Genomic DNA, 14,256 nt, shown 5'->3' with positions numbered 1-14,256 from the left:
TGAAAAAAACTGCTTGGTTAATTTCACATTAACTATAATAATTCTTTTTAAATGTATTAATAATGAAAGCAAGTTTGGTCTCCATACACAGGAGTTAATTGAAACGTTTTAGGATTTGGAATAATAATTTAAGAGAAAAAAAAAACTAAGGTGTTATTAAGTGTATTATTTATATCCTTAAAACTATAAAACTTTGAAAAGAATAATAAAATAATATTAAAAATTCCATGTTAAATAAAGTGCAATATAAACATCGTGTCTGAATTTTCTCATGGTGGAGTGGTGCACAATCCGTTGCAGGTCATGTTCAATATGGAAAAAATTGTATCTATACTTACATTATTATAGTTAGGTGAAATTTTATATACAGAATCTTTTATTTTCAATCAAATCACTCTCATGAGATGGAGATCACTAGAAATATGAATTCTGAAAAAAAAAGGTTATAAAATGGTATTATTTAATAAAAATATTAGTGGTCAATTATTTAATAATTTTATAGTTAATAATTACTTCTTTATAACAATATTAATAAAAATATGTGAAAAATACTTGCAGTCATGGCAAAACTAGAGGACAGAGAAACTTTGCCATGATCCAACTGGCCTCGAATCAGTTCAATTTCACCAAAAGAATGTATGAAAAGCTACTGTGCTGGTTCTGTGGTGAATTTTGTACTCCTTAGATTTTACTTTTTCTTTAGATGAAAATAATAGTACTTGGGAGACCAAATTGTTTTTCTTTTTCTTGAAAAATAATCATATTTGAGTATGGTTGGAGATAAAATTTAACACTTCTATCAGACATTTTCATTTTAATTCACCTCTAAAAAGCCAGGTACACTCTGACGCTGATGAATTAACGTTTGAAACCAAAGCACAGCAAAACCTTGATTTCAAAGAGACTGTAATCGATAATAGATAACTCGACTTTTCGCAGTTTACTACATATTTGGTTGGTTCCTCCCTTGTGCAAGATTAAAGCATTGTAGCATAAGAATGTTCTCGTACTTCTAAAACTTGTAAACAGACACAAATAATGCAGATAGTAGAGAGCCGATCAAACGTATGAACAAATTAAAATAGGCATATTGCAGATGGTTGTTTCAGACAATATTTACTAACCAACTAAACAATCATAGATACCGCTGTTCAATTCAAACTAGTAACTTGAGCCTTCAACATAAACATCAGGGTAACCTAGTGCCCAACAATAAATTTCCACTCTCAGTAATATCCAGAACAGTCGACAAAGATCTCCAGCTTGAATTTGCATTAATAAACGCACAAGCAAATATCAATTGCTAAAGACATCACTTAATATGAACTAAAAAAGAACATTTGTGCAGTTTAACTACACACATATTGAATGCTACAAAAGACCCTGATTGAGAGTATACCACCAATATACCTGTTATTCTCTTCCAAAATGAAAAGCCAAAGTTCCTTCTACCCACTGATTTTGTTATTTTTCATTGGCCGCTTGATTTTCTAGACCAAAGCGGCGTCTGAACTTGGCAATCTGTCCTAAACTCTCGGCCATTTGACGCTTAGCCCGGAAGTGGTAGACTTTTCCAACAGGGTGTATCTTTGTCATCATCACATGCATCAACCTACCCGTTTGTGTAACGTAGGATATCCATTGCTTCTGTGGATGAACACCCTTTTTCATCTTCTTCCAATCTGCAACCTCACCGCCTGCAAACACATTTCATCAAACATTTTATATGCAAAGGTCAGATAACTGAAATTCATTCTGAGCACCTATGAATGTAAAATAGACAATAACTTACGGGTAAAATAACAGAACTCTAAAATGTCAGCAATTTTTTTGGCAACCACCACCCCCTTCAAATTTAAAAACACAAATTTCCCCCTTTTCACGTAAAATTACAATTAAACAAAAAAAACTGAACTTTTTAATCAATTTAAAGAGAAAACTTTGTGCACTTACTGGAGCTAAAGAAATTCAATTCAATTCCCGAGCTTCGATGCTTGTTGGATTCGATTCACTGATAGAGTCGCAGAAAGAGAGAAGAAGGGGGATTTAGGTTTAGGTTGAAGATCATGGTTCTGTAGCTATTGGGCCAAAATGACCCATTTCGATTAGCCCAAAAAAAAATACTGTCATTGGGTCAACTCTTATATTTTCTCCAAAAAAAATAAAATTACGGACCCTAAAAATAAGGCAAGCGGACAAAAATAAAAATAAAAATAAAAAGTCAATAGTTTAAATTCGTGTGTTTAATATATAATATTAATATATAATATATAATATATATAATATCTTCCATAATTTATGTGGAGTTTAACTAGGGTTTTTGGAATTTGGAATAAAGGGGAAGAGAGTGCATCTTCCTTTTGTTGCTGTCAAACTTTAATCTCATAAGATAGCAGAAGGAAGAAGAATTTGATTCGAAAATTGTAGCGTAGCGTTGGTGCAATTGAACGATAAGATGGGAAGAGGAAAATACAAAAGCAAGCCCACCGGTCGCCGCCAGTTCTCCACCCCGGAAGATCTCCGTGAGTCCCTTTTCCCATTTCCTGCGAAAAGATTACGTATTTGGCCTTTAAAGTGTTATAGCCTTTTCTTTGTGTTCATCTTTTGGTTTTCTTTCCTGAACTTATGACCTTGATGAAATAGTTCTTTTTTGTTGTGAAATATGCTTGTGAGCTATTAGGGGTTATGTTCTTGTTGTTTTTTGTGTAGAGCGGGATGTGGGTGGTGCATGAATGTTTTGATGGAAATGGAATTTGTTGTGATTGTTAGATCTGGAGTGACTACCCGGTTGGGGACTCTGGATATCTGTTTTTGTTTAAAATGAATTTCTATCAGTGTTCATTTATTCGGATTAATAACTTTTGAGTACCGTGCTGGTTTGTTTGATTTCTCCCCATAAGCTCTGAAGTGACTACAGCTGTAAATAGACACGACACGAGTCAGGGCCTGTTGATGATCAGGGAAAATTGTATGTTCTTATGGTGGAGAGGGAACGGTAACCACTGTTTCATGAACGCTATTGGAGAAACTAAGTGCTAATGACCGTCTTAATTTGCTGAGATTGTCATTTTGGTGTGCTTCAGTGAGTTTATATTTGGGCCACCCCAAATGAGGAAACTCCTTATTGTGGACTATAACTTACATATATCTTTGTGGAATTGTTTTGAGATTTCGTTTTCTTTTTCTTTTCTAGAGTTTGTTGAATTTACATTTATAAAATGAATGATGTGAAGAAAAGGTTTGGATCGTCGATGTGTGACTGAGACATCGGGTAGATAAAGGAATTTATTTGAAAAAGCTCTAGGATTTTACACTTTTTGTAGGATTGACATGGGATAATCGCAGAGGAAGAAATTGATTTTTTTTTTGTTGAACCCTGTGATTGCTTGTAAAGTAATATCTTAGTTCAATACCAGACGCGTTTTGTTTCTAGTATCTTTTTTGTATGAGCTAGTCACATTATCACATACTGGGAAATTAAATGCTTTTTTGTTGTGATTTACTGTCATTATAGTTATGGTCCAGTATGCTAATATTTTATGGAGGGATCACTTGTTTTTAAATTCTATGCCAATTCCTTTATTTTGAAACTTTGCTGAAAATATTCTTGTTGATGCCACCACTCTTTTCGCCCCCTACCTCTCATAAGGAAAGAAAAATAAAAATGATATTTCGTAATGATGGAATAAAAAAGCACTTTCAAAAGCTTAAATTTTGTTTTTGCCTACTGCAGTTGCTGGAACCTCTAACCGGCCTCGAACTTTTAAACAGGTTTTCTTCTGCATTCATTCCTCTTCATTTTGCTCCTCTCTCACTCATAGCACAGTCACATGTGATCACTTGCACACTAATGTTTTTCTTTCCATAGACAATTAATGAACATGTGATCACTTGCAACAATTAATTTTTATATACAATGAACATGATATGAATGAGTTTGTTCTCCATATTCTTTATAACTTTTTTTTTTTCATAATTTTTACAACTTATTAGAAAGAAGCTGAACACGTAGAGGAAGAATCTGAGGAAGCATCTGGGGATGAATCTGGAGAAGAATCTGAAGAAGAATCTTCGGTTAGCATTTTGCGGCAATTACTAATATAAATGGATTGAATTTTTAATTTTTTAGTGAGGATTTATTTCTTTATATGATCTTCCGCCATCCTAACTATGTTTACTTCATCGGTATGTAATGGATACAGAAGAAAAAAGGAACCCAAGGGATTATTGAGATTGAAAATCCTAACTTGGTAAAGCCAAAGAGTGTGAAGGCCAGAGATGTTGATGTGAGTTCAATTTTCCGTTTTCAGTCTTCATATAGACATCTTTTTAGAAGTTGGAAGGATAATGCTATTTTCTTGTGGATACAGGTAGGAAAAACAACAGAACTTTCAAGGCGTGAAAGGTTAGCTACTTTTTTATTTGCTTTTTGTTTGAAATTGGGCCCCGGGAGGTGTTGGAGTTTGAGATCCTATCTAGCATTTGAAAATTAACATATAAGTCAAAAGCTACATATAGTTAGTATTAAGTTGAAGGGATTGGGTTTTGCCTAACTGGCTGGTCATTAACCCACAATGTATAAGCCAAACTTATTATGACATAAAGCCACAAGACGAATACTCCCATATGGCAACACAAACATCTGAAGCCTCCATCATTGATCTTTAACGGGGCTCCAACAGATAACCTCCCTAAGCCACCACCCCAAGTGAAATAAGAGATAATAATGAAGATAGTATTTCAGAGGTATAGTTGTTAAACAGAATAGTGATGAGCTTGAACTGAAAGCCCAATTCACTGAGAGAGCAGAGTAAATGCTTCCCTTGAAGTCGAACACAACAAGAAAGAAAACACAGAGATATGGATTTAAAATGAAGTAGAAGTATTGGAGAAAAGGCATTACCATGATGTGGAGAGTAGATTTGGGGCACTCACTCCTAACCCACTTTCTCACTTCCACATTGTAGAACCTGACCTGCAGGGCAGTTTGCAGAATATCTGGAATTTCTCGATTTCATAATCTTCCTTGGTGAGCCTACGAATCCACAATTGCACCACCCTGTATGTAATGGAACACAGATGGGAGACAAAACTTGTAGTATTGTATAACTTGTAATATTATCATTGAGCGAGGAGGTTTACGCAATAATGCACTCAAAATGAGTGTATTCTTATTGTTAAACAGGGTGCAGAACATTCTTACATCTAATTGTTTCAATTCCTATCTTTGTGGGAATGTAGAAAGTGAAACTTCTGAAACATTTTTTCTTAACATACTTAAATTTCACATCTGTTTGCAGAGAGGAGCTGGAGAAACAGAGAGCCCATGAGCGCTACATGAGGCTGCAAGAGCAAGGGAAAACAGAACAAGCAAAGAAAGATTTAGGTACCAGTAGCATTTGAAACAGTTTCTGAAATTATATGCTTTTAAGTTTCGTTCGTTCTTTTCTGTTGATGTTATTATTTATTTTATTTATACTTATGTAAACTATTGATTGATATGGTGCGTTGTAAGCTGTATGAGTTCTGTAAAATAAAATATACTTTGCAGATTGAAGTGGTTGTGTTGTGAGGGCTATTGTATTGTTTCCCAATGATTAATGGTTAGTTTGCTTGTCTTGTAGAACGTTTAGCTCTTATACGTCAGCAAAGGGCAGAGGCTGCTAAAAAGAGAGAAGAAGAGAAAGCTGGTTAGCTCTTAAGTCTCTGAATACTGTTTCTTCTACCATCTCTATTTCGATAACCAAAAGCTTGAAACTAATAAGTAAATTTGTTTCAGCTAAAGAGCAGAAGAAGGCTGAAGCGCGCAAGTAGAGAATGTAATGAGGCCAACTTTACTCCAATTAGTAGGAGGAATATGTGCTCTTGCTACACTTCAACATTATGTCCATTTACCTTTTTATATTGTGCTATTACCATACCAATCTGGTAACATGTAATGCAATTATTTTCCTATTCTGTGGTTTAAAATCGTGATTATACATATATAAACTTTTTAAATGTTATCTAATCACAGCTGAGTTAATTACTTTTTTGTTGCATTTTTTTAGTCCTAACAACACTTATATTACAACACTTGAGCTTTTCATCAATCACACAGACCTGTGGTTTTACTCAATCACGCATATAGACCTAACCCTCAGAAAAGCCTTCATTCACCGTCCTCTTTTATGTTTTTTATTTTTGAGCTGCCAACTAAAATGTACTTTTAAAATAAAAATGAATCAAAACGCAAAGGTGTACGGTCAGTTGAAGCAATTTTTTGTAAGGATATAATAAGTTTCCTCTCTTCTTAATTTGACCAGTCTTTGGGGTGCGGAGAAAAAAATGGGCCATAAACTTTTCAGCATTCATTGGAAAAAAATATAATCACTCTCGTCTCTTCTATCTATATTCTTAGTTCCATGCCCTGCTGCATATTACATCAATGGTAACATGTAATGCATTTGCTTGCTTGTAATGATACGGTTCTGCAAGTACGGGAGAATTCCGTGAAAGAGCACATGAATTCATGAACAACCTTCTTCTCAATCTAAGGTGATTTGTTAATTCAAACTCCGATATTATTATTCATCTATTGTCATGGCTTCGGCTTCTTTACCACTTTGCTAACCAAGATACTTACCAACTAACATTTATTTGTTCCAATTTTAATAACTTGTTTTCGTTATAAGAGTCATTACTTTTCGAATATTTTTTACGATGATATTATTCATTGCAGAAGTATTGTTTAATACTATTTTTATAATATTTTCTACAGTGACAATAATTTTAACAATACATCATAATATTGTATTTTTTATTTATTATAATTTTAGTAGTTTTTTATTTGAAAATTTTTCTATTATTTTAATAAGACTGTTCTTTCAAATAATATATGACTTTCATCTCTGTTAAACTTTAAATTATTTAACATTTCACTTTAAAATTATTTTGGATGTAAAATAATGAAAGTCGACCACCATATTTGCAATGAATTTTTGTGGATACCTTGTAACAAAGCAAACTAATTAACGAACCATTTACACTCTCAAAGAAGTAATACACTTATTTTAAATTGGGAAGTAATTTATTTTAACTTGGGTGTTCGGCGTATGAGTTCATTAAAAAATATTTTTCTTTTTATTTTATTCTTTCAAATACAAAATATTATAGTATTTCATTTAGAACTATTTTTAAGAATTTAATATTATATTTTAACGGTGAGAGGTGATATTATATTTTTGAAATATTATGTGTTAAATAATGGGGATAAAGATGGCCGAACTCATTCCTTCATTTTAGTGGGCTGAGTAAATTTCCCTCAGTGACGTTGTTCGAAGCCCAATTGGTAAGAATTGAATCGGGCGACTAGAGTTAATCGGGTTTCCGGGTTTCATTTGAACCTCTTTTGGTCCTTCTGTTTAGTGGGATCAATACTGTTCAAAACTTCAAATTCAAATCAACTCGGCCCTGCAGTGCAGTTTGTGCGCGCAATGGAGGTTCTGTACACGAAGCTCTATGACAAGTACACCGAACTCAAGGTTCGTTAGTTTCTTCTGCAGTTTACCTTTCTTTCATCACCAACTAGAAAAAGGTTATCAGGCATTTTCACTGATTCTTTGTATTTTTCTCCTTTTAGACTAAGAAACTGTCTGATTTGGAACACCTCAACGAAGGACAACAGCTTAAATTCATCAATTGCTTGTCCGGTACGTTTCTCCTCCATCTATTGTTTCCTTTCCCCGTCTTCTCTCTTCCTCAAACATCCAACGATTTCCGAATTTCGAGTGTTGCAGCTGCAGAAGAGGTCGTTGAGCACTTGAAGACCGAGAAGGAAGAGCTTCTTGGACAAGTCAATGACTTGAGAGTCGAGCTCGCTTTGCTAAGGTATGTTTCCCACATTGATTTTTTTTTTTTCCAATTTTCTTTTGTGGGGATTTTTTTTTTTTTTTTGGATTTCTTTCGTTTGTTTACGAAATGTGCACGTCAGGGCTGCCAAAGACAACCAGTTAGCGGACTATCAGATGCTTTTGATGGAGGAAAGACACAAAAGTGAGACTCTCCATTCTCTCTTTGCTTCTTCAAAGTAAATTTTGTTGGGTATATAGTTTTGTTTTTTTATATAGGGTTATCGTCGTCGTCGGGATATTATATATATATATATATATATATATATATATATATATATATATATATATATATATATATATATATACACGACATTGGTCTTATAAGTCATTTGACACAATTTTTAACTCAAAATTTTAAAGTAACGATGTTACGTGTCTTTCATCTTATATAATGTTTTGGATTATTCCCAACAATCTCCTCTCAAGGATTAGTCTTTCATATGGTGATTATTTTTTGTTATGGTTATGTTGTCAATCACCCGAACCCCTTTTGTTATGTTGAACCCTTTTTGTTATAATTATGTTGTCAGTCACCCGAATCATCGGCATATGATGATCCTTTTTATTATGGTTATGCAGTCAGTCACTCTGAACCATAGGTTATGTTTCAAAGGAAGGTTGTAGTCATTAAGATCTATATATGCGACATTAGTCTTACATATATAAGACATTTAATACCACTTTTTAAACCAAAACCTTAAGACAATGAGATTATGAGCCTTTATCTTATATATTGTTTAACTTTGTCTTTTGTATCCAATGTGAGACTTTAACTCACTTGGATTATTTCCGACAAATTTAATTGCTTGTTAAGTAATTGTAGTACACGTTTTTCTTTTTCTTTTATTTCTTGATGCACACGAGTATTAATAATACCAGTGTAGTTGTTGAAAATAGTACTTTTTACATTGTCCTTACTTTTTGTATGTTTTCCTTAGTTAGAGATTTCATGTAGGCCAGAGATAACACCAATTTCATGTAGGTTAGATATAAGACTAAATTATATAAGTAACGACAAATTTCTCCTTAATGAGTTGGTTTTCTAGGGTTGAAGTACGCTCAAATCCATTACCTATCATAGTCATAAGACTCTATCTTAGTTGAGATTTGGGCCTATCATGCCATGCACTATCACGCTTTCCTCAATTCTACTTGATATTTTTGGTAAGGAGATGTGTTGGAGATTCCACATCAACTAGATATAGGCTAAACTATAGATATAAGTAAATCAAACATCATCTTACCGAGTCAGTTTTATAGGACTGTGTAACCTTGTTTTAACATATTGCTCTAAGTCTAGAATTTCTCTAAATACTTTTATATTTTTCTGATCAATTCCTCGTTTTAAATAGAAAGCAAGGTTTATTGTTTTCCACTATGTGGTTAATTTTTTACAACTTTGCGCGAATCTATTTTCAATCTTGGAGTTTGATGATGATTCTTAATCATCTTTTGTGAATTTAAGTTCATCATTCTATTTCCTTGTGTCTGCCTTAAATGTATGTCTATTTCATTTATTCTTCTTCTCTATTGATGATTTGGATGTGAACTTTTGGCAGATGAAACTCTTTCTGAAGAAGTTGAGAAATTGCAGCAGCTTCACCAGGAAGGAGCATCTCATGATTTAAATAATAGTAGCAGGATCATGATTGTAGATGGTCAGTTTAAGGATAACTCTAACAGCTCATCTGTAAGAATGACTAGAAAACGTATAAGACAGAATGCTTTGGAGAAAGAAGAAAGGTTTATATCTTTTCAAAATGATCAAGGTTCTTTTGAGAGAGAGTCAATGCAAAATACCTGCAAGGTGACCGCATCTGGTAAGGTGAGCATTTGGAGCCCTAAAAATGAAATACACACACATAAGTATGTATATGTATATATGTAAGTATGTGTTTGTTTTTATATGAATGAATAATCACACGCACATGCATTCTGTACAAATTTAATTTGTTTGAGTGCAAAATGTAATCACCATAATATGCTGACATTTTGTTGTGAAATAGCGGTTGGAGTGCTGTAGTGAGGCTAATGTTCGATCAGGTTGGTGTTAGCAATTGTTGTTCATGCTTTATGTGTGAATTCTTTGGCTGGAATTTTGGAGTATTATATATCCTTCATTGCATTTTACAGGCATTGATTTACAGGAAACTGGTCATGGTGACTGGCTTATTCCAGTTCTTTTTGAATATGTACTGGGAATGAAATTTTCCACTTACTGTCAAGCTGGACGGATATGCCTTTCTGCACTGCATTTATCAAGTGGTAATTAATAATTTTGGATTATGTTTGAGTTACAGTTAGTTCGAATGTGAACAATAAATATGCTTAACTATAAGGTTTCAATCTAGATATAGTTTTTGGAATTCTGTTGTTTGATAGTCAATATATGATAACGAAGGATATGATAAGAGAGAAAGACAAAAGTAGAAAAGAAACAAGCATGATTAATTCTTATCCTATCAAGTGTGTAAGCACACTAAATAACCAAATAGACAGTAATACAAATTACGTGAAAATAAAAAAAATACCCTTATAAAAAGGTACAAGTAGGGAGGAGGGTAGCTGTTTCTTTATTTATTATTTTTAAATAAAAATGTCATGAAAATGGATACACAGATCGAAGATGCTCAATGGGCCTAGAAACGGTGTGAAAAGATCAAGAGAAGGGTGAAGATACTGAAGAGCAGGTAACTTTAGAAGGGTGTTGAATAGAGTTTGAGACTCTTTTGCAAAGAGCAGTAGACAGTCTAATGCTTGATCATCTCTAGGTATGAGGATATACAAGATTTGTACTTGTTCACCCTAACTTTGATCTATCTTAAATGTTCTACTAAAACCAATCACAATTACAACTAAGTACACAAAATCACTCTTAACAAACTCGAGTTGATAAAGTCGCTCCTAGTTATCAGATCCTAATATCTTCCTATGATTAAGAATTACAAGTATTCATTATAGTCACTTCTGACTAGAAAACCATAGTAAAGGGTAAGGCAAAGGAATAACTCTAAGAGAGAAGATAAATATTAAAGGGCTCCTTACAGAAAAAAATTCACAAAGTGAAAGATATTACAATGATTTTCTCACTACTAGACAGAACTACAATATTTGCAGAAGGAGTATGAACAATAGGCTTGTAAGATTGTTGTGTGTTGCAGTTGTGTCTTCTGCATTCGCCATCCATGTCTTTTATAGGGTCTCAAGAGTATGGATGTGCTAGAACAATCTGTACCTCTGACAGGTCTTAACTGGGGTCTTAACAGATAATTTGCACATTATTTGTACCTTAAGACAGATAATGGGGCTGACCTAACAAGATGTTACGGGATACCTTTGCCAGTTAAATTTTCCTTCCTTCTCACAATTTATCTTTAAATATGAAATATTTATTTCCTCTGGGATGGGTGGGGGTGGTAAACAAACAATAGTCAGTTTTTAGAAACTAGTTGATTTTATATGCAGAATTCAAAATTATTTTATTTTATTCTCAGTTCAGTAAGACCTATGTTTCATATGTTGATCTCATTCTTTGACAAAGCTGCTTTTGGTCTCAATTTTTTGGAGTATTATTACGGCTTGTTCTTTAAATAAAATTCTTGCCATTTAACATTTCGCAGAATGCAGATAAGTAACTGCTTGGTTAACAACTTATTTCTTGTATTGGAACAATGATAGGCTACTCCTTCAGTTTATCATGGATTTGCAAAGCCCCTGAAGAGGAAGCCGAGCTGATGTACCATGCTTTATCTCTCGGTACATTTGAAAGATTGGCTCCAGAATGGATGAGAGAGGACATCGTGTTCAGCCCTAGCATGTGCCCCATATTCTTTGAAAGGGTATCTCGTGTTATGAAGTTGAACCACTAACTTTTTGTAGCATTAATTCCATTCCCCCCCTCCCGAATTCTTTCGTGTACATATTTCCTGCTTAATTTTTATTTGCAGAATATTAAGTTGTGCTGTACGAGTGAACTTGCTTGTTTCTCCCAAAACCCATTTCATATGCCATCTGCAAAAAGAATTTGTAAAAGGTATTTGGAAGAGCATTTTTACATCGCTTGTTAAAATTGTAGTTATCAGACATTTATTTGCTAAATTGTGATTACAAGACATCGTTTTTCTTTAATGATAAATATGTTGTGTTCTTTTTGGATGCTCGAATACCTTTTTCGAAAATACTAAGCAACTTAACTTTGTTATTGACTTTTTGGATGCATGGGTGTCCCAGACATTTTGACTTACCTAACGTTTTATCTACCTGAGTGATATTTACCTTTCAAAACTACCGACTTCCTCAGTGATGATTGATTGAACTGGTTGTGGTATTGGCTTGGAGCATCTACGCGTAGAGTGGGGAAGTTTTGCGCCAATGTTTCAGTGACAATTAGGCTAGGTCAAGTATTACTATATTATTTACTTTGTAGCTTCATCTTATGAAAGCATAAGGACTAACCACTTAAAAACCCCAGATGCAGCATTTTCTATCTTATCCGACCGTGAGAAAGCCCTGTGGAAATTGATCTCAGCCTTGAATCCCAATTTGTCTAAAAGGTAGCAACTCTACTGAATCTTTCTTCGGTCCTTGGGGAAAAACCCATGGCTCATCAATTGTTCATCACTTCCTATAGTTTATATCTATCTAAATTGGGTGGAGCATAATATTGTGGCATGCACGTCTTATTATATTTTGATGTTACAGTAAATGTTTTGTGGAGAATGAGAAATGGTCGATCTTATTATCGTGAATAAGAATCTTTTGTTCACGAGGCTCTGGCATATTAAGAAAGCTATGTTGGATATCTCTCTGGCCAAGCAAATGGAGTGTGGAAGACTTATGTTCATTGGTATCATATTTGAAGGGAAGCCAACCAAGTGGCGTATTCCTCAGTTAAGTTTAGTCTTTCTCCCTTACTGCCAGTTCAGGTTTTGTGATAGTCTAATTCAGTGATAAATAAAATATAAAGCCCACGATTAATTCCTTGTTCAAGACTTCAACTTGAAGTCTTAGTAGACCGTCTTCATTACAATTCAACTAAATATTTATCTCGATGTAGTCAAGAATTTGCCATTTGTTCGACGAATACATGCCACTTTAAAATGTGGATTAATGTATTGTCGTGGGCGTTCATTATTGAAAATCATAGAACACTAATGAAACCTCAGGTTGCTGGCCGGTAATAAGAAAGAAGGCCGGCATGTTTAAATAGTTTGGAAGCAAAGAGTCACATGGTTGTCTTCAATTCAATGAATAGCTAGCTGCTATTGATGATGACTATGGACTATTAATTAATAACAAAATGTTATTTAATAGGTTTTCCTTCAATGAACCCGCGATCCCATGAAGATTTGAAGTTTATTGGAGTCATAATCTTAACTGATTGTTTCATTAAATTGATGCTTCTCTGACACCAAGCCCTCATTGTGCGTTGCTGCATAATCTTTTGCCAACTGAATTGTACAATTTTTTTTACGTTTTGCTCTTAATGTATGTCTAGAATAAAACAAATCGATTATATATATATAATCGATTTGTTTCTCTCATCATTTGTCTTTTGCCATACATGCATTTTTTCTCTCTCCATCAAATGCCTTTATTTTCTTTCTTGACCTAATTTGAAAGGTATGGCGTCAAACAACGACCTTCATATTTTAATATTACCACTTTTAGTTATACCGTAATAGTAATAAAATTTTAGAACTATAACAAATAAATAAATATAAAATAGTAGAATATGATTTAATAAATATAAAAGACTAGAAAAAAAAGAAGATATACTATTAAAGATACTATCATTGTAAAAAGTTGTTAGGAAAACTAGTACTAATAATACTTCTGCAAAAAATAATGACAACTAAATTAAAAAATATTATAGAAATATAAAATAATATTCTAATCTAAACATAATTGAAACTGGTAACATTGAAATATGTTTATTAACAATTAGCATTGATCCTTTACAAAATCCCTTAAACAACGTGTTTCATATTCCTCAGTTTTACCAATTTTAGTTCGTTTTCCATAGTTTCATATTTCCTAAATTACTCTTGATAATCTTAAGAAGTTATCATATAATTAATTAGGTCATCTTGATGTTTATCTTACCGTAGACAAACAACGCAGAAAAACTGATTCTTTCAATAGTTTATTATTAAATAACTCGGAAGAAATATTTATACCACTGATATATATTTTAATTAAATTTATAAGATCCTCTCAAAATCCTTTTTTATTTATTAAAACACTAATGATTTACTAAGATAACTCAAGTCAAATTTAACAAATAATGGACACCAACAAAAGTAATGATATTCATATATACATATCCATCAAATTCAATAGTATTACATTAACACAGATGGTC

General features: G+C 33.2%; 3 protein-coding genes across 11 annotated transcripts; 2 read left to right on the top strand and 1 right to left on the bottom strand.

Moving 5' to 3' along the window:
- Positions 1-1,066: 1,066 nt before the first annotated feature.
- LOC114187333 (Ribosomal protein L31) lies at positions 1,067-1,697 on the bottom strand. The gene has a single exon (XM_028075552.2). The coding sequence runs from the start codon at positions 1,669-1,671 to the stop codon at positions 1,465-1,467; it is 207 nt and encodes a 68-aa protein (XP_027931353.1). The 5' UTR covers positions 1,672-1,697; the 3' UTR covers positions 1,067-1,464.
- Positions 1,698-2,280: 583 nt separating this feature from the next.
- Positions 2,281-6,028, top strand: LOC114189215 (28 kDa heat/acid-stable phosphoprotein-like protein). Of its 2 annotated transcripts, XM_028077929.2 has the most exons (8): positions 2,282-2,522; positions 3,734-3,771; positions 3,994-4,074; positions 4,203-4,286; positions 4,371-4,405; positions 5,301-5,386; positions 5,625-5,690; positions 5,780-6,028. In XM_028077929.2, exons 1-8 carry the CDS (start codon positions 2,456-2,458, stop codon positions 5,812-5,814), a joined length of 492 nt encoding a protein of 163 aa, XP_027933730.1. In that variant the 5' UTR covers positions 2,282-2,455; the 3' UTR covers positions 5,815-6,028. The 2 variants fall into 2 exon arrangements, with proteins under 2 accessions (XP_027933728.1, XP_027933730.1); XM_028077927.2 differs by having other exon boundaries at positions 2,281-2,522; positions 4,203-4,405.
- A 1,307-nt stretch (positions 6,029-7,335) lies between these two features.
- Positions 7,336-13,438, top strand: LOC114187314 (uncharacterized). 8 transcript variants are annotated; one of them, XR_014995674.1, is made up of 12 exons: positions 7,336-7,523; positions 7,622-7,691; positions 7,779-7,869; positions 7,973-8,034; positions 9,452-9,717; positions 9,899-9,935; positions 10,026-10,157; positions 11,571-11,731; positions 11,840-11,925; positions 12,123-12,445; positions 12,594-12,781; positions 13,206-13,438. XR_014995674.1 is itself a non-coding variant. In XM_028075533.2 (9 exons), the coding sequence occupies exons 1-8, from the start codon at positions 7,476-7,478 to the stop codon at positions 10,544-10,546; spliced, it is 741 nt and encodes a 246-aa protein (XP_027931334.1). In that variant the 5' UTR covers positions 7,337-7,475; the 3' UTR covers positions 10,547-10,582; positions 11,571-11,709. The 8 variants fall into 8 exon arrangements, 2 of the variants coding, with proteins under 2 accessions (XP_027931334.1, XP_027931332.1); XR_014995675.1 differs by lacking the exon at positions 13,206-13,438 and having other exon boundaries at positions 12,123-12,287; positions 12,364-12,445; positions 12,594-13,134; XR_003605234.2 differs by lacking the exon at positions 13,206-13,438 and having other exon boundaries at positions 7,350-7,523; positions 12,193-12,287; positions 12,364-12,445; positions 12,594-13,134.
- Positions 13,439-14,256: the final 818 nt, after the last annotated feature.

This window comes from Vigna unguiculata, chromosome 6, assembly GCF_037176805.1.
Source record: "Vigna unguiculata cultivar grain cowpea cultivar isolate G323 ecotype 2 chromosome 6, ASM3717680v1, whole genome shotgun sequence".
NCBI classification, from domain to species: Eukaryota; Viridiplantae; Streptophyta; class Magnoliopsida; order Fabales; family Fabaceae; genus Vigna; species Vigna unguiculata.
Note: the sequence above shows the minus strand (reverse complement) of the source record. Positions and strands in the feature narration are given on the sequence as shown.

Coding starts and splice junctions, on each gene's coding strand:
- LOC114187333 (XM_028075552.2), bottom strand. CDS start 1,671: ATGAAAAAGGGTGTTCATCCACAGAAGCAATGGATATCCTACGTTACA.
- LOC114189215 (XM_028077927.2), top strand. CDS start 2,456: ATGGGAAGAGGAAAATACAAAAGCAAGCCCACCGGTCGCCGCCAGTTC. Junction 4,406..5,300: donor GAACTTTCAAGGCGTGAAAG/GTTAGCTACTTT, acceptor ATCTGTTTGCAG/AGAGGAGCTGGAGAAACAGA. Junction 5,387..5,624: donor ACAAGCAAAGAAAGATTTAG/GTACCAGTAGCA, acceptor CTTGTCTTGTAG/AACGTTTAGCTCTTATACGT.
- LOC114187314 (XM_028075531.2), top strand. CDS start 7,476: ATGGAGGTTCTGTACACGAAGCTCTATGACAAGTACACCGAACTCAAG. Junction 7,524..7,621: donor ACAAGTACACCGAACTCAAG/GTTCGTTAGTTT, acceptor TTCTCCTTTTAG/ACTAAGAAACTGTCTGATTT. Junction 7,870..7,972: donor GTCGAGCTCGCTTTGCTAAG/GTATGTTTCCCA, acceptor TGTGCACGTCAG/GGCTGCCAAAGACAACCAGT.